At 44.3% G+C, this 25,132-nt stretch overlaps 1 protein-coding gene across 1 annotated transcript in view; it reads left to right on the top strand.

Moving 5' to 3' along the window:
- The first annotated feature begins 206 nt into the window (after positions 1–206).
- Positions 207–25,132, top strand: part of LIN52 (lin-52 DREAM MuvB core complex component) — a 65,159-nt gene continuing 40,233 nt past the window's right edge. Inside the window, exons 1-5 of the mRNA XM_024192738.2 lie at positions 207–255; positions 719–793; positions 1,790–1,827; positions 3,167–3,233; positions 7,613–7,696. Coding sequence (XP_024048506.1) covers positions 237–255; positions 719–793; positions 1,790–1,827; positions 3,167–3,233; positions 7,613–7,696 — 283 coding nt within the window. The 5' untranslated portion in view covers positions 207–236. The remainder of the gene's footprint in view (positions 256–718; positions 794–1,789; positions 1,828–3,166; positions 3,234–7,612; positions 7,697–25,132) is intronic.

Here is a 25,132-nt window from a genome sequence, read left to right on the forward strand (position 1 = left end):
AGGGATCCGAACTCGTTTGGCCCCGCCCCACAGGAACCGCCCACCGTCCCAGGGCGAGGATTGGCCACGTGAACTGAAACGCCCCCTGCATGGGAAGCCTGCTTGGGTGGAAATTCGGGTCCGAACACGCCTCCTAGGGAGAGGAACGCAGGCGACGCGTGTCGTGGCGGCGCTAGAGGGAGTCACGTGTACGGGTTCCCGCGGGCGGCAGTTGCCCGTCACGTGACTTGGGCAAGATGGCGGCTCCCACGGAAGGTAAGAACTTGAATCACCGGGACTGGAGCCGGTTCCGCCTATCGCATCCCGCCTGCCCTACGCGCAGAGCTCAGCCGCGGCGTCTCCTGGGCACCGGCCCAGCCCGCCCGGTTCCTAAGCTGCATCTCGAGCTTTAAATGTCGCTGCCCCCACTCCCTCTCGCCGGCGGTTCGGCACCGTGGGGGTCCCGGGGACTGGCCCTGCCAGGCGCCCCCATCTCGCCGCGGGGCCGCCCCGGGCAATGGAGCCTGACACAGGAACGGGCAGCCCTGCCCTCCGGGCACGTCCCCGGACAGATGCCACTAGTGTCCTGCGCGGGGCGCCACGGTCGAGCCTTGCCAGGGCACCCTCACGCCACGGCCCGGGGGCCGTACGGCCGGGGCGTCGCCGAGGCTGCGTGTGACATGCCCGGCTGCGAGGCGGGAGCGGTGTGCGCCGTGTCTGATTGACTGTCTCCTTCCAGGGACCGACCTGGAAGCCTCCCTGTTGAGCTTTGAGAAGCTGGACCGAGCATCCCCAGACTTGTGGCCGGAGCAGCGTAAGTCGTGCCTGATTCTCCCCCAGGGCTTGGTGATGTGGGTGGATCCCTCGTGTGGGAGGTAACAGGAGACAGCCTCTAGTGTCCCAGTGAGAAGAGGAAAGGCCCCTGGACCATCACTGTACTGCAACCACCCACCTGGGAGGGGGCCTGTGTGCGTCACAGAGTTATGGTCTGGTTGTGCAGGGAGTGGCACCCTCTAGGCTTTATCTGGCCATGTAAATGTAACACCGGTTTAATGGAGAAGGTATCCAGCTTGAGCCCCAATAGATCCAGGATGTCCTCGTGGCAGCTTTCTAATGGGGATACTTCTCAGGTTGTGTTCTCTTCACCAACGAATTTAAACTACAATGATCTGCGTTCCTTAGTGAGGTGGTTGATATCTAATTAGCGAGGGCTGATAGGAACACTTCTCAGGACCTCTGTGTAAACTACTGGTCAATAAACTCTGCCTGCCTGCTCTTGACACTCCCATGGCAAATCAGCAAGAGTATTCTCCCAAGGAGTATTTTGAATTCTTGTAACTACTGTAGTACTTGCTGCAGTTTCTTGCATGAATTAAAGTGACTAACATTTCACATTTAATGTAGTGAGATGGCATTTCTTATGGCAGGGTGTGCCTGGGGACTTTACCTAACTACACTGCAGCTGGGAAGTGTAATTCCTAGTTTGATTGGCACATGTGCAGTAGCTCTGTTCAATGTCGCATACAAACATATATCAGCATGGCCACGGCAACTCAGGCTAGTTGTCAACCTATCTGCTTAGGACCTCAGACAGGATTGTATTCAGGCAAGTTGCCCGTGATCTCCGTGGCCACGCTGTAATTTTTAACATGCTAACGCAAGTGTTTATGCCTACCCAAGCTGGGAATTATGCTTCACAGCTGCAGGGTAAACGTATCCTTAGATGATGGCTAGTTGTGGCTTCTTTGGAAACAGGAAGGCAGTGACATTTGGGTCGTGAATAATTATCTTTCTCTCTCCTTCTATCCAGTACCAGGTGTTGCTGAATTTGCTGCTTCCTTCAAAAGTGTAAGTGATCTCCTCTAATTGAAACCTGTTTACATTTCCCCTCACTTCTTTCTCCAACTTTGCTATCTTTTGGAAATCCCTGTACCCTATACAGACGTTTTGTCCATAAGGTGTCTTAAATATAGTTCGCTAATGTCACTGTTTCTATTAAGACCTCTCCTAGATCAGTGGTTTTCAAACTGCGGGTCGCAACCCAGTACTGGGTCACGGAATGTAAGGCACTGGGTCGCGGCGACTTTGGTCAGCACTGCCAACTGGGTCGTTAAAAGTCCCGTTGACGGTGCTGCCCAGCTAAGACAGGCTAGTTCCTACCTGTTCTGACACTGTGCTGCGCCCCGGAATTGGCCAGCAGCAGGTCCAGCTCCTAGGCGGGGGGGCCATGGGGCTCCACACTCTGTTCCTGCCCCAAGAGCTGGGGGGGCAGTGCCTGTGGGCAAGAGCTGCACAGAGCTGCTTGCTCGCCGCCACCTAGGAGCTGGACCTGCTGCTGGCAGCTTCCAGGGCGCAGTGCAGTCCGCTGTGCCAGGACAGGCAGGAAACCTGCCTTATCACCCCCGCTGCGCTGCTGATCGGGAGCCTCCCGAGGTAAGCCCACGCCCCGTGCCCCAATCCCCTTCCCCAGTCCTAAGCCCCCCCAAACCTGGAGCCCCTTCCTGCACCCCAAACTCCTCATCCCTGGCCCCACCCTAGAGCCTGCACCCCAACCCCCTGCCCCTCCCACACCCTGACCCCCTCATTCCTGGCCCCACCCCGCAGCCCTCACCCCTGCAGCCCAACCCTCTGTCCCAGCCCTGAGCCCCTCCCACACCCCAAACCCCTCATCCCCAGCTCCGTTGGGTTGCGGGCATCAACAATTTTCTTCAACTGGGTCAGCAGAAAAAAAGTTTGAAAACCACTGTCCTAGACAACACACTCCTTTGTGCACATGTTACTTATCACCACCTGTATTTTCTTGCTAGGGTAACTTTTTCCTCTATGGGAGTTTCAGAATTTACAATAAATGTATCTTCTGCTTCATACTGTATATGAAACTTGGAAGTGAAAGCTTTAGATCTGAACTTGGTTATTATCAGAAGTATTACTGTCTATATTGCCCTTTGGGAGATAAGGGGGCATTGCGTCAGCAGCAGTGGAAAAAAATGCTGGAAAAACAGGACTCCAATACAGAAACACAGCATCTGATGAGGATAGCTCTTTACACCGTGTCTGGGGTTTAATCCTTAGTCCATTTAATATTATTGTCTGGGTGTCATTATTGCTGGAGATGGTAGCTTTACATCTCCTACAGCAATGCACAAAAATACTTGATTGAGCATGCGTTTTGTTTGTCTTCTGACAGCCTATCACCAATTCTCCTCCCAAATGGATGGCTGAACTAGAAAATGATGATATTGATATGTTAAAGGGTAAGTATGAGCTATCAGATAGCAAGCGATGTGGAGTCTAGGTAAGTAGAAACTTGAGACCTCAAAGGGAAAGAACCTAAGGTAGTGCCTATTGTGCTGCTTATGCAGTATAAATTGGGTTTAAAAGAGGTGTTAGAAATTTCTGTTTTCTTAGAAATATCAAGGAACATCACTTTTTTTTCTTTTCTTTTCTGGTTGTCTGTGACCTAAATCTATGTTGGTAGCCCTCTCAGCTCTTAATTATTAAATCCTCCAGAGTTTTCTTCCCAGATGTTTTAAGCAAACATTTTTTAAAATATCCATTTTATCCTTGTTCTATAGTGTGAGAAGAACTTGTTTCTCTTGTCAGGTTTTATTTTCTTGTTATCTGTGATTGTGTAACTGGAAGGCTATGAACTATTGTGATGACGTGATTAATTTTTAATGTAAAACACCCACAGGAGAAAATACATTCTTACCCCACTTAAAAAAAAGAAAAAGCACAAGCCAATATCTCTTTCTGTGCCAATTACTCACAGAGTGACAAGAAATCTTGATTTCTGGAGAAGTTCAACTGTGGTTTTCCCCCCCTTGGCTAGAAATCCTACTAATTCTAATAGGCTAATGAAAGTGGGGCTATTGAAGGGCTTTCCCTCAGATGAATTTTTCTCAGACACAGTGTGGAAGAAACGAACTCCACTCTCAGGTTGGAAGCAATAAAATCAGAGACAGCTTTATTCAGGACATGCAATTGCAAGGGAAGAACACAGCTGACAGAGAGCATCTCTGCCTCAGTTTCTCCAAAGTACAAGCAAAATCACACAAGCATTTATACCTCTTTGTGACGTGCATTAATTTAAAACATCTGCATTTTATTTAGGCTATTTGCTATCTATTCCAGTATTTTCTCACTTTCTCTTCTCAAACATCGTTGTCTCAAGGCTAGGTCACACTGACTATTCTGCTGTTTTCCACTCGCTTCTGATGTGAGCCCCGCTTCTACAGGTCTCACAATATTAGGCTAAGACTTGACAGAACAGTTGCTCTGTCTCTGACACTTAAATGGCTGCACTTAAACCCTCTCTTTCTTTCCCTGCTTCCACAACAGTGACTGAGTTTCTTTATTTGGGAGCTATTTGTGGATGGACAGATCTAGAAAACATCAGTAGCTTCGGAAGTGTTCAACAGAGCTCCCCATGAGCGCATGCACTGTAGAAATAGCTCTTTGAACACCGCTCTACTGCACTGTTTCCAATTTTAGACCTTGGAGATCTCTTCTTCAGGCTGAAGAAACATTTGACTGTACTCCGACACAAACTACAGTGCAAAAGGAGCTGTTTTTGAAAATGGCTCAATTTAATTGTGCTCAACTTGGGTTCTGTTGCACAGCTTCTAATAGAATTAGGCTAAAGAGCAGTCACAAACTGATCATAGTCCCTTGGGTACTTCTAACACAATTTGTCCCTGTAGGTGCTGCTACTTCTACTCAAAATGTGAGTTTTGTAAAGGTACCTTCTATGTAGGATTCTTGCTCCTGCGTGTTGGCTCTTTAGTACAAGGCTGGCAGAACTTTCCTAGCTCTTTGGGGTTTCTTTTACATTTGAGGAAAAGAGTAGCTGAGTGCACAATGAGCTAGGCATCTTCCTAGTCATCATCTGCCAGTCTCTGCAGAGAAAATGCTGCATTCTGATTCTGCTAAAATGGTCAGCGGTGATTTAATTTCTGTGACCATTCAAATGGTCAACTTAAATTTCAAAGTTAATTGCCCTCAATGACTGTTCGCACCTGTCAGGACTACTGTTTCAGACAGTCTATAGGGGGGTATATCTTCACTAGGGAAAAAAGGTGGTGTTAATGTACCTTCAGAATATAAGAATGGCCATGCTGGGTCACACCAGTGATCCGTCTAGCCCAGTATCCTGTCTTCTGACAGTAGCCTATGCCAGGTGCTTCAGAGAGAATAAACAGAACATGCAATTTTCAAGTGATCCATCCCTGTCCTCCACTCCCAGCTTCTGGCAGTCAGAGGCTAGGGACACCCAGAGCATGACGTTGCATCCCTGACCATCTTGGCTAATAAGCATTGATGGACGTATCCTACATGAACTTACATAATTCTTTTTCAAATCCCGTTATAGTTTGGGCCTTCAGTACATCCCCTGGCAAAGAGTTCTACAGATTGACTGTGCATTGTGTGAAGAAGTACCTCCTTTTGTTTGTTTTAAACCTGCTGCCTATTAATTTCATTGGGTGACTCCTGGTTCTTGTGTTATATGAAGAAATAAATAACACTTCCTTATTTACTTTCTCTACACCATTCATGATTTTATAGACCTCTATCATATGCCACCTTAGTCATCTTTTTTCTGTGCTGAAAAGTCCCAGTCTTGTTAATCTCTCCTCATATGGAAGTTGTTCCATATTCGTAATCATTTTTGTTGTCCTCCCCTGTATCTTTTCCAATTCTAATGTATCTTTTTTGAGATGGGGCAACCAGAACTACTCGTCATATTCAAGGTGTGGGGGTACTATGGATTTATATAGAGGCATTATATTTTCTTTCTTATTATCTATCCCTCTCCTACTGGTTCCTAATATTCTGTTAGCTTTTTTGACTGTTGCTGCAAATTGAGTGGATGTTTTCAGAGAACTATCCATACCTTTTTCCTAGTGAAGATGCACCCACCAAATCAATTAGCCTTGACTCATGTTTTCAATGTTCTCTTCACAACCATAGTACTAGAAATATCTCTTAAATGAAATCTTAAATTCTGGAACAATCATTTGATGACTGATCTAGTTACATGATGGATAACACAAAGCAAATAATGGTTATGAATAAGTTAATCGAATGTTTTCACATAACTTAACATACAGCCTGTATCTTAAAGTTTACAACGTACAAGTCAGTTACTAATTTTGTTTTATTTTTTCAAACCTCTGACCTAATGTTTCATTTTTTAAAAAAAATTTTTTTTTTAGAAATTTTGGAGATGTCAGAGGGGTAATTTTTAATCCGTAAACTAACAGACTGACTTGTGAGAGCTCAATTAATTTGATCTAAAAGTAAATGATTCTGCAGAAAATAGTTGTATCGATACGTAACAGATCTAATCTCTCCTTTTAAGTACAATGCTGGCTGTGCTATGGAACAGCTATGATTTTACTACTGTCTCCAAAAGTACAAAATCTACAGGCCTTTGATTCCTATTGGAAAACATGGGTTGTTGAGTTAAAAAGTTTTTGTTAATTTGTGTCCGTTACTTCCTCGAGCTTCAAACTTGTTTACTCCCAAAATAATAAACTATATGATGGCAAAACAATAGCAAAGCAAAAAGGTGAATTATTCTTCGCTGTATGGCTCTGGTTCAGTCACATCTGAGATACTGTGTTCGCCGCCATATGCCATACAGGTATTAACGTGTTAGGGAGCTCAGAGAAGAGCAACAAAACAGTCAGGGACTCAGCGAAATTAATTTGACCAAAGAGTGAAAGTATTCATAATTAATAAGTGGTGTACAGTTAAGGCATGTGTCTAAGATGAGAAGAGAGCAGAATGTCTACAAATATTTCCCTGGTGTTTACATCCTTCTTGGAGAACTTAGTGTGGTACAACAAGGAGTAGTGGGATGAAATGAAGGGAAACATCCAAGAAATGTGAGAATTTCCTGACAGTGAGACACATCAGGTTATGGAAACACCACTTCAGCGGAATTGTTGCCTCAGTGCGTGCGATAGTCAAACTTAGAGTAGACAAAATGCACTTTAAAATGAACAGTAGGGAAGAAGTGTGCACTAGAAGAAGGGTGGGTTACAGGAGTAAGTTTCTTCCCTCTGTCTATAGCGGGTAGGCAACCTATGGTACGCGTGCCAAAGGCGGCACGCGAGCTGATTTTCAGTGGCACTCACACTGCCTCGGTCCTGGCCACCGGTCCGGGGGGCTCTGCATTTTAATTTAATTTTAAATGAAGCTTCTTAAACATTTTAAAAACCTTATTTACTTTACATACAACAATAGTTATATATTATAGACTTTTATAGAAAGAGACTTCCTAAAAATGTTAAAATGTATTACTGGCACGCGAAACCTTAAATTAGAGTGAATAAATGAAGACTCGGCACACCACTTCTGAAAGGTTGCCAACCCCGGTCTATAGTTTTGTAATCCATTCAGATTTAGCCACCCACACTGGGAATTCCAAATAAGGAATCTATGGGCCTGCACTATTTCCCTGTTATCCAGATGTGAGGAGGACTACTGAACATATGCTGTCTCCAAGGGGCAGAGCGAGCACATCAACAATATGACCTGAAGGCTCTTTGCTAAATAGCTAATATGGCTTAGTTGCCACTAGAGGGCAACAGACAGTGTTAAAAATCACATTTATTTTGTTTTTTAGAGCTGGGGAGCCTTACCACAGCAAACCTAATGGAAAAGGTTCGAGGCCTGCAGAACCTGGCTTATCAGCTAGGGCTGGATGAATGTAAGTACTGTACATATTCACTAATGGCTTCATAGTGAATTTCCTCCTTTCAGACATTTAACTTGCTCTATCCAGATCTGCAGTTCTCTTTAGCTAGAAAAGTATATATATTTTTTAGGAGTTGCAAATGTATGGGAAAGCAGCAGCAGTGCATTAGGAAACCCTTCTTTGGTAAGAGGTGTACTTTATTTTAATGTCATTACGCAGCTGTCTGTTACAGGCACATGTGAGTTAATGTTGCAGGAACCTCAAGTTTAAAATTTCTCAACCTTTGTGGATTTCAGCTTCCATCCTGATGTTGCATTAAAGTTTATTCCTGTAGTAAATGTATTACCGTGTTGTGTGCCTACACACTCTTCCACGGCTGCCTCTGCTGCAAAATAATGAGAAGGGAGACTGCTTGTCCACCCTTATACTTTACACCTGCAGAGGCAACCAGTCATAGAGGAGATACAGTAGAACCTCAGTTACAAACAGCTTGGGAATGGAGGTTGTTCATAACTGAAATGTTCGTAACTCTGAACAGAATGTTATGGTAGTGACGGGTTTGGTCACAGAGACCCCCTTGGGACTGTCACCTGACGTGCTGAAATTACCTCTGAGCCCGTTTTCCCTGCCAGCTTGGGACTCCAGAACCCTGCCGTGTTAAGCCAGACACGCTAGCCTGCTGCAACACAGATCCACGTCTGGACCACGCCCTCAAAGCTGCGGACTTTAACCAAAAACTGCTCAGCAGGTCACTTATTTCCAGCACCCAGACACCCAGTTCCCAATGGAATCCAAACACCAAATAAATCCATTTTACTCTGTATAAAGCTTATACAGGGTAAGCTCATAAATTGTCTGCCCTCTATAACACTGATAGAGAGATATGCACAGCTGTGTACTCCCCTAGGTATTAATCACTTACTCTGGGTTCATTAATAAACAAGTGATTTTTATTAAGTATAAAAAGTAGGATTCAAGTGGCTTCAAGTAATAACAGACAGAACAAAGTAAGTCACCAAACAAAATAAAGCAAAAACACGCAAGTCTAAGCCTGATACATTAAGAAACTGTTTACAGGTAAAATCTCACCCTCAGAGATGTTCCAATAAGCTGCTTTCACAGACTAGACTCCTTCCTAGTCTTGGCCCAATCCTTTCCCCTGGTACAGTCCTTGTTAGTTCCAGCAAACATCTTGGTGGTAAAGCAGGGTCTTCCTCATGACTGGCAGCCCCCTTTGTTCTGTTCCACCCCCTTTTTGTAGCTTTGGCACAAGGCGGGAATCTTTTGTCTCTCTGGGTCCCCACCCCTGCTTCTAAATGGAAAAGTACCAGATTTAAGATGGATTCCAGTATCCGGTGACATGATCACATGTCCTGTGAGACCCCAACCTCCATTCTTCCTGCGCTGGCCCACATGTACACAGGAAGATTTGTAAGTAAACAGATCCATTTACAACTAATTGTCCTAGTCAATGGGAGCCATCAAGATTCTAAACCGTTAATGGCGCACACTTTGCATAATTACAATAGGACCTCAGTTATACTTCATATTTTTAGCTTCAGATACAAGAATGATACATGCATACAAATAGGAGGAATATATTCAGTAGGTTATAACCTTTGTTATGATATCTTACTAGACACATTTTGCATAAAGTATATTCCAGTTACATCATATTCACACTCATAAGCATATTTCCATAAAACATATGGAGTGCAACATCACAGTGGTTTTCTTTCAAAAGTTTATGACTGAACATTGACTTAATACAGCTTCGAAACTTTACTGTGCAAAAGAAAAATGGTGCTTTCCCTTTTATTTTTTAGTAATTTACATTTAACAGAGTACTGAACTGTATTTTTTTTTTCTCTGCTGCTCCCTGATTGTGTATTTCTGGTTCCAAATGAGGTGTGTGGTTGACTGGTCAGTTCATAACCTCTGCTGTTTGTAACTCTGAGTTTCTACTGTAAATGCAAGCCATATTTCTCTAGAGTGAGTGTTATCAAGTGGCCAGAGCAGGAGATTAGGAGTTGGAATTCCTTGGTTCTGTTTCTGATTCTGCCATTGATTCCTTGTGACACCTTGGAGAAAATCATTTCAGCTCAACCTCAGTTTTCCCACTTGGAAGAAGATAATTCTCAAGATACTTACGCGCACCCCGCTCCCCCCAATTCATATTCTGGGGTAAATACTTCCTGCGTGAGACTAAGAGTTCTATGTGGTCATTTTGGCAACTGAAATTGCTTCATAGGAGAGTAAGAATGATGCCTTGGGGACTGTTCACTGACTTCTCTCTACCCCTTCCCCCTGCCCTTTAAGTGAGGGCTTGTCTACACTTAAAACCGTGCAGCTACATTGCTGTAGCACTTCAGTGTAAATACTACCTACACCGATGGATAGGCAGTATCCCCTTTCTTAAAATATTAGCAGGATCAGGGATAATTACCCATACAATTCATGCTAATACCCACTTATAACTCCTGTGTCTGTCAACTGTTCTATCAGTCTGTCCTTATATCACACTCCAGAATTTAACTTTGGATTGAAATTAGTCTAAGTAGTAACTGTAGTTTCCTGTTTCACACTTTTTTCCTCTTTCTAAAAATGGAAAAGGGGGTGTAACATGAAATTGAATGTACCATCCAGGCTGTCTCATCCTCAAACTCCTTCCAATATTAAGTGATTGCTATAGAGTAAATTGTACTTGGCTCTTCAACCACACTCCTCCAAGGTCTCTCCTTCTTTGGCTTTCATTGGTCTTGTTTTTCCCCCATCACATGTGACCAACTAACTTATTCTCAACAGGGCAACATGTTGAAATTCAACGGACAATATATGTTGGAAGGAATGCTTTAAATTTGTCATACATGCTAATGATGTCTGAATTAGTCATAACTGTCCAGGAAACAGACCTGGATATCATGTAAACTGTTCAATGAAGGTACCTTTGCAATGGGCACTAGTGGCCCAAAAAACTAAAAACTTAAAGGAATAGAGAATAATGAGAAACTAGTCTAATACCATGACACAAACTGTTGTACATCCTTAGCTTGAATATTGTTTGTTTTGGGTCACCTTATCTGCAAAAACAAGCTAAAGTAGTAGCAACTGAAGAAGAGACTCAATAAATACTACTGGAGATATTAGTGTGGGTGGGAGGTCCTTGCAAAGAAATATGAAACTTAAGGTTGGAAAGAAAAGAGGAACTGACGAACATCCATCTATTCTGTCACAACCTCTACAGTTGATGTTACAAAGCAGTTTTCATTATAACCTCCTGTTCTCATGTACTCGCATTTGCATTCTATAGCTGAAATGTCCCCTGCTTTTTTTCTCTTCCCATGGGTGATTTTTTTTTTTAAACACTTGGGCAAATTCCATTGGCTGAAAGAATTGGGGAAGGTGAGAGAAATGTTCCTGTCTTCAAAAAATCATGATCTTTAACATATGTAAGAACTTCCAGATTAGGAACCACTAACATAGATCATTCAGCTGGAATCTCCTATTGGGATCAGCTGTATCTATCCCCATGTGATCACACTGGCAGTCTAACTTCATTGGACAGTTTTTGGGGTGAGGGGTGGCAGCACAATTCACTTCACTGGTATGTCTTCTGAATATATGTCCAGGGCCTTCTCCTTTACCAGCATTGATGTTAGGTGTTATCTGTGGTACAGACTTGCAATTTATTGAAAAATGAATTGAGGCATAATTTAAAATTGTTTTACTGTGAATGGTGGTTTGACCTTTGCAAACTGTGCACAGTATGGATAACAAAAGTTTCTAGACTTTCAGTTCCCAGCATGACTGAAAGGTGAATTTGCTGCATTGTTGTTTCTGTCTTTTTTTCTTTTTTATCACCAGTGTTTTAGGTATAAAGCCACGGCTCAAACTATGGTGGGCTGCGCTTCGCTTAACTTAAAGTGAAGCTTTTAACAAAGGGCACACTACTCGCCTTGAATTATTTTCCATTAAATCCTTAAACTGGATTGAACAAATGGGGTGATTAAAGTTTGTTAAATGCAGCCATCCTATGAATTTATTTGGGGAAAAAGAAGAATGCAGTGTCTGTAATAGAAACTCCCCCCTTCTGATGCTACAGTGGAGTGTTCTGTGTCTCTGTATGACTCTGAGTACCATGGAGTCTTTTCTGCGTCTAGCTCAGAGATGGGCCACTGAAAACCTTTAGTGGGCTGTACGTTTTTTAGGAGCTACATAGTGTTAGGCCAATGCCCCTTTGTGGGTTGTAGGTAGTGTGGATCGAACCTGGGCGATCTGGAGCTTAATTCATCAGCCTCCACTATCTCAGTTAAAAGACCCAGATATCTTAGCCAAGGCTGCAACAGAGTCATCAATCCCTATCGGCCTAATCACCACGAGAGGGGGACAGAGTGCCACACCGGGTAGGCATAGTTTACAATTGCATAACTCAGATTTTTTTTATAATACAGCATGTTCACATACAGTTAACTGTGTAAAAAACAAAGTGTTTATAAAAGACCCTTGCAGCACAGCCTTTAAATGGGGGTGGAAGGAAACAGTTTAAACGTACATCTTTCACAAACCCTTTTTTAGTATGCAGAAGACTAGGGGATTAATAAATGAAAACTTCAACAATAGAAACATCTTAATGTATTTTCTCTGACATTCACAGTCTTTGCCTTTGCTCTACTCCCCTGTGGTAGAGCTTGGGATTAGGAGCAAGAGCCCATGAGCCAGGTTGCAATGCCACTGTGGTTTGGCTTGGCTGCCCATCTGTCATGCCAGTTGGGAAGGAGTTACTGCCCCTCTATTGGCAGAGATGCACCCTGAACTGCCCATGGCCAGGGGCCAATCAGATTGGCTGTGGGAGCTGAGCGCCAAAGGGAAGGCAGTAATCAAAACTGGGTGGCATAGGGTGGAATCCCTTCCTTGAATGAGGTGGTAGGCTGATGAGTGGCAGCGTGACCTGTCATATGGGCTCCAACTCCCATTCCCTCTTGACACAGGCTCCAGCTCTGTCCTATGCTACCCAGATCTGGTAACTTCCTGCCCATTGGTCGAGGTATGCCTTGCCCCTGCTCACTGCTTGGCTAGAACCTAATTGGCTCTCAGCTCCCAAAAAATCAGCTGAGGTGGAGGCAGGAACTGGGCACTGTGCGGGAGGAGTCACAGCTTGTGTTGATGGGGAAATGGAGTGAAGTGGAATTGGATGAGGCAGCAGCAGCTATACTCAGGCCTTGGCTACACTTGCAAGTTAGAGCGCATTAAATCAGCCCTGGGGGCCCTAACTCCTGAGGTATCCACACTGGCAAGGCACGTAGAGCGCCTGGACTCTGCAGCTGGAGCGCGCCTGGTAATCCACCTCCACAAGAAGCATTAAGCTTGCTGCACCCCGGCTGAAATGGCCGGGTGTCAGTGTGGATGATGTGTTGCATTACTGCGCTGTGATTGACCTCCGGAAATGTCCCATAATCCCCTGAAGTCAAGTGGCCACTCTTGTCATTGTTTTGAACTCGGCTGCAGGCATGCAGATATCCCCTTTCAAAGCTCTGTTTTTGACAGCTGGCATGCTTATCTGCTCCGGGACAAAGCAAACCATTATTGTGGAATGCTCCTGCTGCAGAGGCAGGCATTTGTGCGTGTGTGTGAGCGAGAAGCAGGGGTAGGGGCTGATATTGGGGGTTTCCCCTTCCTTCTGCCGCTGTCTGAACTTAGAAGACAGCATGTTGACACTCTGCCCCCCAAAATACAGTCTCTCCCCCCACATACACACAACACACTCCCTGTTACACTCCCCCCACTTCCCCTCCCCCCCACCCCGATTTGAAAAGCACGATGCAGCCACTTGCACACTGGGATAGCTACCACAATGCACTGCTCTCTGTGGCAGTGCAAGAGCTGCTAATGTGGCCACACCACTGCGCTTGCAGCTGGCAGTGTGAACACACATCAGTGCTTTCCCTGCTGTGGTCTCCGAGGGGTGGTTTAACTCCCGGCGCTCTACATCTGCAAGTGTAGCCACGCCCTCAGAGACTGCACCCCTCAGCCAGCCGGATCACTTTAATTATTTTTTTTCTAGAACTGAGAGTCCCATCTGAGGGCAAGCTAAATAAAATGATCTAAAGTGTTGGATGGGGCTGGAGGACTGGATGGAGCTCAGAGGCTGACAGTTGCCCACCTCTGTTGTAAGTGCTATTGTAATACAAATAATTAAAAGAAATTAGTATTGTGCTCTGAACAGTTTGGAAGAGGTGAATTACATCTTTTTGCTCAACTGGCTTATAAAATCCAAGGATGGGACTGATCTTTTGAGGAAAAAAAACCCAACATAACCTGTACTTTATCTAGTGGTGTTCTAGGTTTGATGTCCTTTTCCCTCATGTACTCTTTCATTCTTCCTTCGTAGGGCTTATGTTTTATAGCACAGTCAACAATACTGCTAAAGACCGTTACAGATGCAAAATATTCTGTGGTAGTAAATTGAGAAGCTTCATGTAGCATTTACCCTCCTTCCTATTTTTTTCAAATGATCTTTGAGGTCCAGCCCAGTGCTTCTATGAATTACCTGGCAGGGCCAGTAATAAACATTACTAAATGGTGTGGCAGGAATCACCAGCTGGTGCTGTTGCAGAGTCTTAAAGTTATTTTTCTTAGTTTGCCAGCAAATTTTTAGTCTCCGAAGGAATGCTCTGGTGGTGGTTTCTGATTCAGATTGTTTGGGAAAGTTGTAAGTTTCTATTTGTTAATGTAACTAGAGTCAGTTCTCGATGCAGATTTGCTCCCTGGGAGCCAGACATGGGTTTTTGGGTGGAGATTCATGAAAGAAGGGGATTGCCTGGGTCCCATTTGACCATCTCTCTTCCATGACTGGTCTATGTGTGTGTAAATAAAACAAGTTGTACTAAAAATGTACTCAGGTTCCATGTTGCTGATTTCTCCCCATATTAGGAATCCAAACAATACCTTCTCCTACTGCTGAAATGTAGCCACTCTTGACTTTCTGCACAATGCCTAATTAACTTGTGGAACTCACTGCCATATGCTATTATTGAAGCGAAGACTTAGCAAGACTCAAAAGATTAATGTCTGCATAGTTAATGAGGAAAATATGTAGGTGTTACCTAGGATCTTTAAAAAATGGCACAAGAAAGTGCTGCCTAGAATTAGGAACAAAATCTTTTGTCTGGGGTAGGTTCTTCCTTATAGCTTTGTTAATGTATCTTACATCTTTCTCTGAAGCCTCTTGTTGGAGACATGATACTGGCCTAGTTGGATCATTGATCAAACTGGACCCAAGTGGTCTTAGGAAATGCCACTGGTATCTAATACCCATATTCCATTACTAACAATAGGAAAGGACAAAGTGAAGAATCCTATATCTTTAAAGTACAAGGGCATTTAGGGAAGCCGAATGTTACCTAACCTGCAGTGAGGCTGGGACATCACAGTTAACACTTGCAAAAAGGGTCTTAGGTTCTCAAATCTTTAGGGGTTGGACACATCCCCAGGGGATGCTCTGACTTCCAGGGTTTCACTTGGGGGTGCAGTCAGTTTCGGGGATGATAGGGTAGGGGATGGACAGAGGGGACTCTTGCCTGTCTGCACTGAATCTCGTATTCCCTCCAAAGAGCCTCTCCCTCTAGCTGTCCCTTTTAGTGAAAACTACTTGCTGCCAGCCCCCACTCCTTTTCCTCTCTGCAGGAAGCTGCCAAGGAGGGTAGTACATTTCTCTGGCCAAAGCTGTAGTCTTGGAGTCTGTCCTGAAGAGCAGGCTGTCTACTGAAAAAAGCTACTTGCTTGGGGAAATGGGACTACTTAATTGCTGTACTGGGAGCTATAGGAGAGGATTTATTCTTGTAGAGGGGAAGAAGCTAGTGTTATGGGGCAGGATCACATATTGGGAGCAGGGAGAGTGGTAAGTGCCCAGGATGAGTACATTTGTTGTCAATTCCTCAGTGCTAGTTTATTGAAGAGAAGGACGCCCATTCTTAATGTGTCAAGCGTTAAAGATTGAGCTAGCAACTATTGATTTTGTCTTTACTGAAAGGTGGCCCCTCCAGCCGCATAGCACTCCTAGCACTGTGTTGCGACATTGGGATAAATACTCAATCAGAAGGAAGAGCGTCCCCCACTGAGTCGTTTCTACCACTGTATGCTGCAGAGTGCCCTCTAGCACTGCATTGGGGTCTACAGATTCAGTGTGTCACTTTGAGTCACCATACTCTATGCTGCACTTAGACTTCCAGGGAGGTCTTTCTGTTTATTTTGGGTATTCATGGAGATCAACCTGCCATGGTGTCTGTGTTGTCCCCCACCGAAGTGCAGACCCAGATCTAATGAGGAGAGACCAGGGTGAATTGGAAGATTTGTAGTAATTCACCCATTTTCCTAGAAAATTAGTTGTGTAGTCTTGCATCTGCCTTTGCATGCCTGAAGCCCATAAAGTACCATGCTGTAACTTGCACCCTGCCAAGAACACCAACAATTAAAAAATACAAAGTACTTAGCCCTGTGGCTCCAGAACACAATAGAGCAGACTCCTCTCCGGTGCCTGCTGGAATGAGAGTTGGTACATCCACTCCTGTTGGCAGGAGTACTGGGTTCAGCCTATCACTGTTTTGATCATAAAATATCCTCTACAATATTAGCTACCGGACAAACCTGTGCAAGTTTAGCTAGAAAATTTAAATTCCATCCCGTCTCTCATATTTATGCTGTACTTTGGAGCAACCCCTCGTTGTAGTGACAAGAAACTGTTAATGGGGAGAGAATGGGTGGATAAGGGGAAATTTGGGTGTCTCAGTTGATCTCAGAGGATTAGTTTCTGCCATTCCAAGCACTTCAACAACAATACAACCTACCTGGTTCAGCTGCATGGCGCTACCTGCAGCTTAAGCATTTCTTGAAGGACATATTGGGCCTATTGTACTGGGAGCCTCAGAGAATCCATATTCTAGTGGAGAGCGCTCCATAGGTTCACCTGACCAGCTACAGCCTGTTACGACTTCCTGGCCCAAAAGACCCTCCCTAATTTAGATTGCCTGCACCAGGCCTGGAACAAAGATTTGTGTACGTCCTTGAGCCCTAGAAGATGGGGAAGTGCCCTACAAAACAATAACTCTACAATTGATCTACTGAATCAGCCCTCATTGTAGAAGATTATATTTCATTTACCTTGGCCCCTACATAAGTTACAATGCATGGGCCTTTGCTAAAACAGACAGCTGCTGGAGATCCGGGTCTCCCATAGCCACACTGGCTCACATGTTTTGGGGCTGTCTCAGAATACAGTCCTTTTGGCTAAGAGTAGACAAGAGGATTCATATGAATGGATACCTTTAAAAAATTACTTCCCAGAACTGCTTTTGGGATGCATCCCATCATCTTGGGAACACTTCAGCTCATGGAGAGCTTGGTTCTCTAGAGCAGAACCAAATGATTTGTATTGCTTAGATGGAAGAGCAGACGGCCTCCAGGTATGGAAGCTTAGCACAGGAAGTTGGCTGACCTGGCAGCTAAAGAGCAGATAATGTCCTCAAGAAGAGGGACCTCAAATAAATTTGTAAAGATTTGATCTGACTTCTTAGAACTCTTTGATTAATTCCTAGCAGATGGAAATGGAGATGTCCCTCTCCTTGACCCATCCTCCCCTTTTCCCCCTCCCTTCCCGTTCCTCTTTTAAGAGCATGTGGTTTGGGTGGAATTAGAGGTAACTGTGAATCTGTAGTGAGTAGAGTTCAGAGGTGCAATATGCTGAAAGCACTGACTGGTGCAGTCACTCTCACCCCCTCTGCCTGCCCAAAGGAGACCCTGGTGGCCTCAACATCTCTGGGGCAATGTGATTATGCACGTATCTTCACCCTCCTATTTAGACTGTACTATGCCATAAGCTTTGTGGGTGGGAGAGGGTTCATGGAGGAATTTAGTATCTACAGAATAGAAAGATTACTGTTAGAACATGCTGTTTATTCATAGTCACTGTTGCATAGTGGCTTGATCTACAGCAGTGCAGTGGGAGGCTAGGGTGAAGAAAGTGTCATCTCTGAGTTTCTACATAGTATCATCACTCTCAACAAGAGTCTTCTCCTTTGCAGCTCCTGTTTTCTGCCTCCCTACATCTGTCTGCCTCGCGGAGAAGTCACTCTTCATCTCATTTCAGCCTTGCCTGAAACCTCTTTCTCCCTTACTCTGTTTATTATTTAACACTGAGTTTACAGTACTTTTTGTGCAGAAAAGATTGTATTGTATATTATAATGATTGAAGCTGGTGTGGTATTTTTAGACAACAGAATGACCCTCTTTGTACATTTGATTTCTGTAATATGCAATTAGTTTGACAGGGATTTAATTAGCAAAGATAAGAGGATAAACTCTTTCTGCCCAAAATGTGGATCTGATCTTGGATGGCTCACCTATGGCTTAAAAATGGCTGATCTGAAACCACATGCAGCAATCCAGGAATTATTATCCTGTCAATTAAAGTGATTCTGCTGTTGTCACATTTTCTCTTACAGATATGAACTTTAATGTGTTCAGTCGGTCGCCTGGGGAGAGTGTTGGGTTAATAAAGCTTGCTTTCACTTTGGTGTGTGCAATCATTCTTTACATCACCTTTGGATGGTTGAAAAGAGGTGAAAGGAACCATAGGTCATCTATCATCTGCTTATATGGCTGCCATCACTATAATGACTGAGAACCATGGTATCTGTTTGAAACAAGAGACCTTGGCCTTCATTCTGATTCTCAATCTCTCTCTCCATTCCACTCCCACAATACTATAGATCTGCTGTCTTATTTTAATGCACAGTGGTATGGTGAGAGGGGCTCTTGGACAAGGAAATCACCTTTTCATTTACTGCTCGTCACAGGATGGTTTACAGACAGGATTGCTTCTTGGATAGTTCCCACTGGAAGAGTGAGACGACAGAGTGCCAGCTTGAAATTGGCATTCACACATGATCTGTGAATTGGCTAATTTTGACATGTAGTTAGTTAAAAAATTATTACAGCCAGAGGAGTCATGACCTCAACTTTTCATCATCTCCATTGGATTGTGTGCCAGTTTGGAAGTGAAGAAGGTATGGGAAGTTTTAATTGTACCTGTGTGATTTATCCTCAGTCAGCTCTTTAATTTCTTCTGGCTGTCTGAGGTTTCCGACATGCTGTAAATTTCTCCAACTTTTTCATTATCTGCAATTTCTTTATGACTCATGAATCGGAGTGGAGAGAGAGTGTGGATTTACAGCGGAGATAAACATGTCCATAAAGTCTGTATCTGTGTCAGTAATTGTACTGCTGTCAGTGACTGTCCTGTTTTACAGGCCTCTCTTGGGAAAGAAACACACTTTGCTACCAGTGGCAGAGAAGTGTTCGCTTTGATTTGCATTAACTTGCCGGGAGATTAGGTTGCAATGGTGGGGATGGAAATTGAGCCTGGACCTTGGGTTGCTATTTAAAAAAAAAAAAAAAAATTTTTTTTTTTTTTGGTTTGAGTCTTTTTGTTTGTTTTGAGCAGGTGGTTGAGTTGCCCAGTAAGTGCTGAAAACAGAGAGAACACACACTGTTCCTGAATGCAAAAATGGGGGAGAGGATGGATACAGTTTGATAATGTTATCAAATATGATACTGCACATATGCATAAATTGTTCATTCTTACCACAAAGGAAATACAGTATCCAGGTAACCACTGTATCCTCCAAAAATACTGTACATAATATTGCATGGATGCATTGGGGGTATTCTTCCTCTGCTTCGTGAAGAGTGGAATAAATATTTCTCAAAGCGTCAAGAAAACTCTGGACACCCCCCCCCCCCAACTCTTGGGGAGAATGCTGTTGTGAGTCTCAATGGAGAGTATTAATACTGCATCCTAAACCAGCCATTGATGGCTCTTTGCTGACTGTGGGAGGAGATGTGCACGCTCTTGGTGTCTGAAAAAAGGAAAAAATCTTTAAAACACTTGTAAATGTGTCAAACATCCAAACTTCTGTCATTTCTCTTCCCTCCTATTTTCTGTTTGATGCCTGTTGTCACCACTTGTATACACAGAACCTCCTTTTGTTAGTTTTTGTAGTTTGGGGATATTTTTCTGGCCCTAGTACATTAAGATTATTTTTTTCCCCACAACAAAATGAAAACTGTCTCTTTTTTGCCATTGCTGTATTCTTAGGGTTCAAAGTAACTTCAAAAATGCAGTAGTAAATGCAGCCTGCAGGCCAGATCCAGGGCACTTGGTTTATTTATTGTATTACCACAACACATTCAGATTCTGCAGAAAGCAAGCTTTCATTTTTTAAAAATAAGAACTTAGATAGTCTGAAACAACAGCTCAAACTGGAGAGACGTTAAATTCTTCTGTTCATTTTTAATGATTGTTGATTCTGAAGCCTAATCCTGACACTACAGAAGGCAGCTTTTCAAATAAATCAGACACCTTTGCCCATCTGATTCCGGTACCTGAGTGTGCCAATTGTGTGCACAAATCAGATGATGGCATGCACAGTTGCCTAATAGGTGGAGGAGATAACTGTGGTTTTAAAAGTACCTTGCATAATTTTTATCACTGAATGATGCTTAGTTAGTAACTTTACTAACTAAAAGCTTAGTTATAAGTGGCATACTCTACTCATGATCTTTGTGCAAATATCCTACATTTCCCCAGTTTTTGTAGCTGCTGTCCAAGACAGCTGATTTTTCAGACCAGTTCAGGAATCTATAAAGGCCACAGTTAAAAGGTGCCTGAGTCAGGAACAACTGTCTTACCTTGCCCAAGCACTCTATTTTGGACTAGGTGGCAATAAAAGTATGGCAGAAACCTTGCATTACAATTGCCCCAGCCGTACAGTCAGTTGAGAAAAAGAGCATGTCCCACAATGCCTGCTGGAGGTGGGAATGTCTAGAGCAGAGGTCCCCAAACTGTGGGTCACACCCTCCTAGGAGTCGCGGAGGAACGTTCGGGGCGGGGCCCGGGCCAGCCCCGACGGGGCAGGGAGAGAGCACCACCCAGCCCCACTCCGCTCTGAGCTCTGCTCCAGCCCAGCCTTGGCTCCTGGGCTCAGCCTCTGATTGTGGCCTGGCTGCGGCTCTGCACCAGGCCCTACGCCCAGCGTTGGCCACAGCTCTGTTCCTGGCCCCAGACCTGCCCCCAGCTGCAGCCCCAGCCTTGGCCCCCTTACCTTTATCCGTGCATCCCTGAGCTATGACCCCAATCCCGGCCCTGGTTTGGGGACCACTGGTCTAGAGGAAAGACTGATGTCACCTATTGTATTGTGCCTCAGCCTCCTGAGCTACTGCACTGGGATTTAGTTGGAGAAGGGTTAACCCATTTGCAGCTTCAGTTCTTGTGAACGGCAGTCAGGCATAAATGTTCTGAAGGTGAAGATGATCCTGAATACAATAAGGTCCTTAAAGATGTTGGATCCCAAAAGCTGGTCTTGATTCAAATGGAAAATCAGGCCCATGGTCTCTGTAGACAAGCTGAGGCTCCGAGTTGTGTGTCTGTGGCAGGAGGCCCTGCAAGTGTGGGAGTGGGCTGTGTCCCACAAGATGGTCCGAGTTGCCATATACATGTCATGGGAAAGAGAACGTGATCTCAGGCACCATGTTCTGACATTGTATCTTCAAAGGGTCCTCCTGTCACTCGGCCTACTCCACTCACATATTAACGTCCGAAAAGGAAGGGGGTTTGGGGAAAAGCTCAGCCAGCTGTTAACTGGTGCCTTGTTACTGAATGACAGTCAAAAACTGAGAGACTGCTCTGACAAGGGCTTTTGGGCCCTTGTGGCTGGTCCATGCCCCCAGTGTCCTTAGTTTCCTCCAGCTTCTCTCCCCTGCTCCTGGCATTAACCAACGCTTTACCGGTGTTGATCACAGCAGGGTTACCTGTATATTGATTTCCCTAAATTACATTTTCCTTCAGGTCTTGGCTCTTGCCAGGAGGGAGGAGAGTTTCTTCTCTCACAATATGGCTAGCTGGACCTGCTTGCAGGAGGGCAGTGTGTCCTATTGGATAGGGCATTAGACTGCGACTCAGAAGACATGAGGTTCAATTCCTGGCTCTGCCGCTGGTTTGCTGGATAACCTTGGGCAAGTCGCTTCCCCTCCCTGTGACTCCATTCCCCATCTGTAAAATGAGGATAATGATATTGACCTCCTTTGTATAGTACTTTGGGATCAATGAAAAGCACTGTACAAGAACTAGATATCATCAGTAAAGATTCTATCCTGTGTACTGGTCATTAGTGTCTCCTCTCTGCTCCTGATGCCTGCCGCTGTGAAGGAATAATTTGAGTCTGGTCTGGGATACCTCTGCATCTAGAAGACACAGTGAAATGGGGATTTAGTGATGGAATGGGTCTGATCATCGATTTGTGAGACATTGAAGAAGTCATTAAATGCTTTTACCAAGGATTGGAGATAAGGCTTCTTCACAGACCGCATGGCACAAGAGAATAAATTTATGCTCATGGGGTGAATGGACTTTGGTAGGAAACAAATATTTGTCTTCCAGTTTTACAGAGATTTAAATAGCTGTTCAGTGACACATTTGACCGGATGGATACCTTTTAATTGGGAGACAGTGGTGTTGCTCTGTATGCTCTGACAATCCTGCCTTCAGTCTAGTCTCCCTCTCTGCTTTCTTTCCCTGGTGAGGGGACTGAGCCGATCTTGGGGACAGGTATTGGAGCGTCATCTTTCCACTTTTTCTACAATGGCTCTTGTGATGCACACCCAATGCTATATGGAAAGACTGATTGGTGTGCCTCTAGCAGAACCTGCCTCTGTTTACTGGTGGTAGTTCCACTTGTTCTGAGCATGAGGTCTTGCAGGAGCAATAACACACATGTTGCCTCCCCTTGCATCCACAGTAAGCACAGCCCTGAAGGCCCTGTTTCCATAATGTGGCTGGAGCAAGTCTCTGTGACAGTATCTCTAACTGGCTCATTAACTCCTGAGCGTTAGAACAAGATAAAAATGCCCTAAAGCCTCTTATCTGATGACTGGTGTAACCTGCTCAAAGCTCGAGTGCCATTAGTTTAAGTTTGCAATGCAAGTGCCTCTCTTGAGAGTAACGAGCGCTGATTAAACCTGAAGTGTCCCCTGAGGGCTCTACAGCTGTCATGAGGGTGGTGGCTGCCCCCTCCCCAAAAAGGAAATCGGGGCCAGAAGTCCCACTGGGGCAGGCACTCTGTGAACCACCACGTGGCTGCCCCAGCTGTTCCATTTTGCCTAATGAATTGTTTTACAAGGAGAGGCTGGGTATTGTCATCACAAGCTGTCTTCCCTGGGGACAGAAGCCAGCCTGATAATGACTAATGTTAGTGATAGTAATTGAAGTGTGATGGCTCTCCAGGGACTGGCATAGTGCTTAGAGAGCTGTCAGGCACTTGTGGCTGGTGCAGTCCCATGAATGCCTCAGAAACGTTTTTTAATTGCTTGACTTCCATAACTACAGTTTCTGTGTTTTCCCCACATGGAAATAAAGATTTTTGCAAACGAGTAACGGGGCTACCCTGTGAGCCTTTTGACATTCTGCTCTGATGTGGTTGTGGTGGGGCCTGTGCTGTGTATTTCTGCCCCGACTAGGCTTATATGCATCCTTGCTTCCTGTCTATGTGTGCTCTGTCTATCTACGTTTATTGATTTTTACCTGTATGTATGTTTAGAGCCCTGCATCTGTGGACTGTGTTTGTGGATCGGATGCGAATACAAATTTTGTATTCTCGCAGGGCTCTATGTATGTTTCCTTTCCTGCCCTGGCCTTGTGTTTACATAATGCTGATCCCCCATGCCTGTGGATTATACTTGACATTACTAAAATATTTCAACTGGATTCCTAAACATCAGGGGATCCCTGAGCCCTGTAGGGCAGAGTCAGCTGGTCAGCAGTGCAGTCATTTGCATTTTGTTGGGTGTTTAAACCTGAATGTAGTGTTAAATGAAAAGCCTTTGTGTCTCAGCTAGACTGGCGCTGGGAAACAACAACTTCCCATGGACTTGGGCCAGAGTGCTGACTGGATCCTACTTGCAGTATTGAGTGAAGTTTTTCTGCTAATTGTCTAATTTAGTGTGTACACAGCCATGGATTTGGGAAACAAATTATGAGTAGCTGGAATGGGTAATCATGGTCTTTAAGTAACAGCTTGGGTCCCAAAGTGGCTTCTCTTCTCTGCCCTATCAACCCCCCACCCCACGCACCCTTATAGTCCGTTGCTTACTACAGTTCCTTGCTGGGAATGGCAGGTGAAGCCAGGCAGGTTACAGGAATGTTTCATGCCAAATATAGGACAAACCAAAATTGTACAAATACAGGAAGCAATTGTTGTTAGGAATACAGGAATTGCCATGCTGGATCAGACCAGCATTTTATCTAGTCCAGTCTCTGGTCTCTGACAGTGGATAGTACCAAATGCTTTAGTAGTTTAAAGAAGCCCATGGTGTACAATTGTGGAATAACCTGCCCCTAGGGGAAGTTTATTTCCAACCCTATCTGTTATTGTTTGTCTTATGCCGGGAAGCGTCATGGTTGATATAACCTTATGTTTTTTCATTCTATTTGAGGTAGTGGTGGATGTTGTTGTTGTTATCTGTGTATAATCCTTCCTTGAATCCAGCTAAACTCTTTGTCTCAGTATCACGTGGCTGTGAGTTCTGCAGATATTATGTTTTATATAGTTAACACAAGTGTTTTACGTTTGAGTTCATTGATTGTCCCCATGGTCTTGTATTATGAGCGAGGGTAGGAAGCATCCAATCGTACTTCTCTGCACCATTCATTAGTTTACAGACCTCTCTTCATCTCCTCTCTAAACTAAATACTCCTAGTCTTCTTAGGGCAGTTCTACACTTAAGAAGTTGCAGTGGTGCAGTGACACCAGTGCTGCTGCCCCACTGCAGCATGTTAGTGAAGATGCTACTGTGCCGATGGGAGAGCTTCTCTTGTCAGTGTAGTTAGCTACCACCTCTCGCAGAGGTAGATTTTATCAGTGGGAGAAGCTCTCATGTTGATATAGTACTGTCTACACTGGGGGTTAGGTCTGTATAACAACATCACTCGGGTGTGGATTTTTCATAGTTATACCGATGTAAGTTTGTAGTGTAGACGTGGCCTTAGTCTCTTTTGTATGAAAGTCTCTCTAGGCCTCCAATCATTTTTGTTACCTATTGCTAAACCTCCTTCTGTTTCTTTTACACTCTTTTTGAGATGGGATGACCAAATCTGAACACGGAGTTCTGAGTGAGGATGTTCTATATAGTGGTATAATATTTTCAGTATCTCTTGTCCCAATCTGTATATATGCTAACACTTTTGTTTGTTTGGGTTTTTTTGTCCTCCACTGTGTGTTGAGCAGAGGTTTTCACAATGACCCCCCCACACACACACACACACGTGGTTACAGTTACATTAGAACCCAGCAGTGTGTGTGAGTAGTTCAGATTATTTCTTCCAGTGCACGTTAGCTTGAT

Source organism: Terrapene carolina, unplaced genomic scaffold (assembly GCF_002925995.2).
Source record: "Terrapene carolina triunguis isolate 2854851 unplaced genomic scaffold, T_m_triunguis-2.0 Scaffold96, whole genome shotgun sequence".
NCBI classification, from domain to species: Eukaryota; Metazoa; Chordata; order Testudines; family Emydidae; genus Terrapene; species Terrapene triunguis.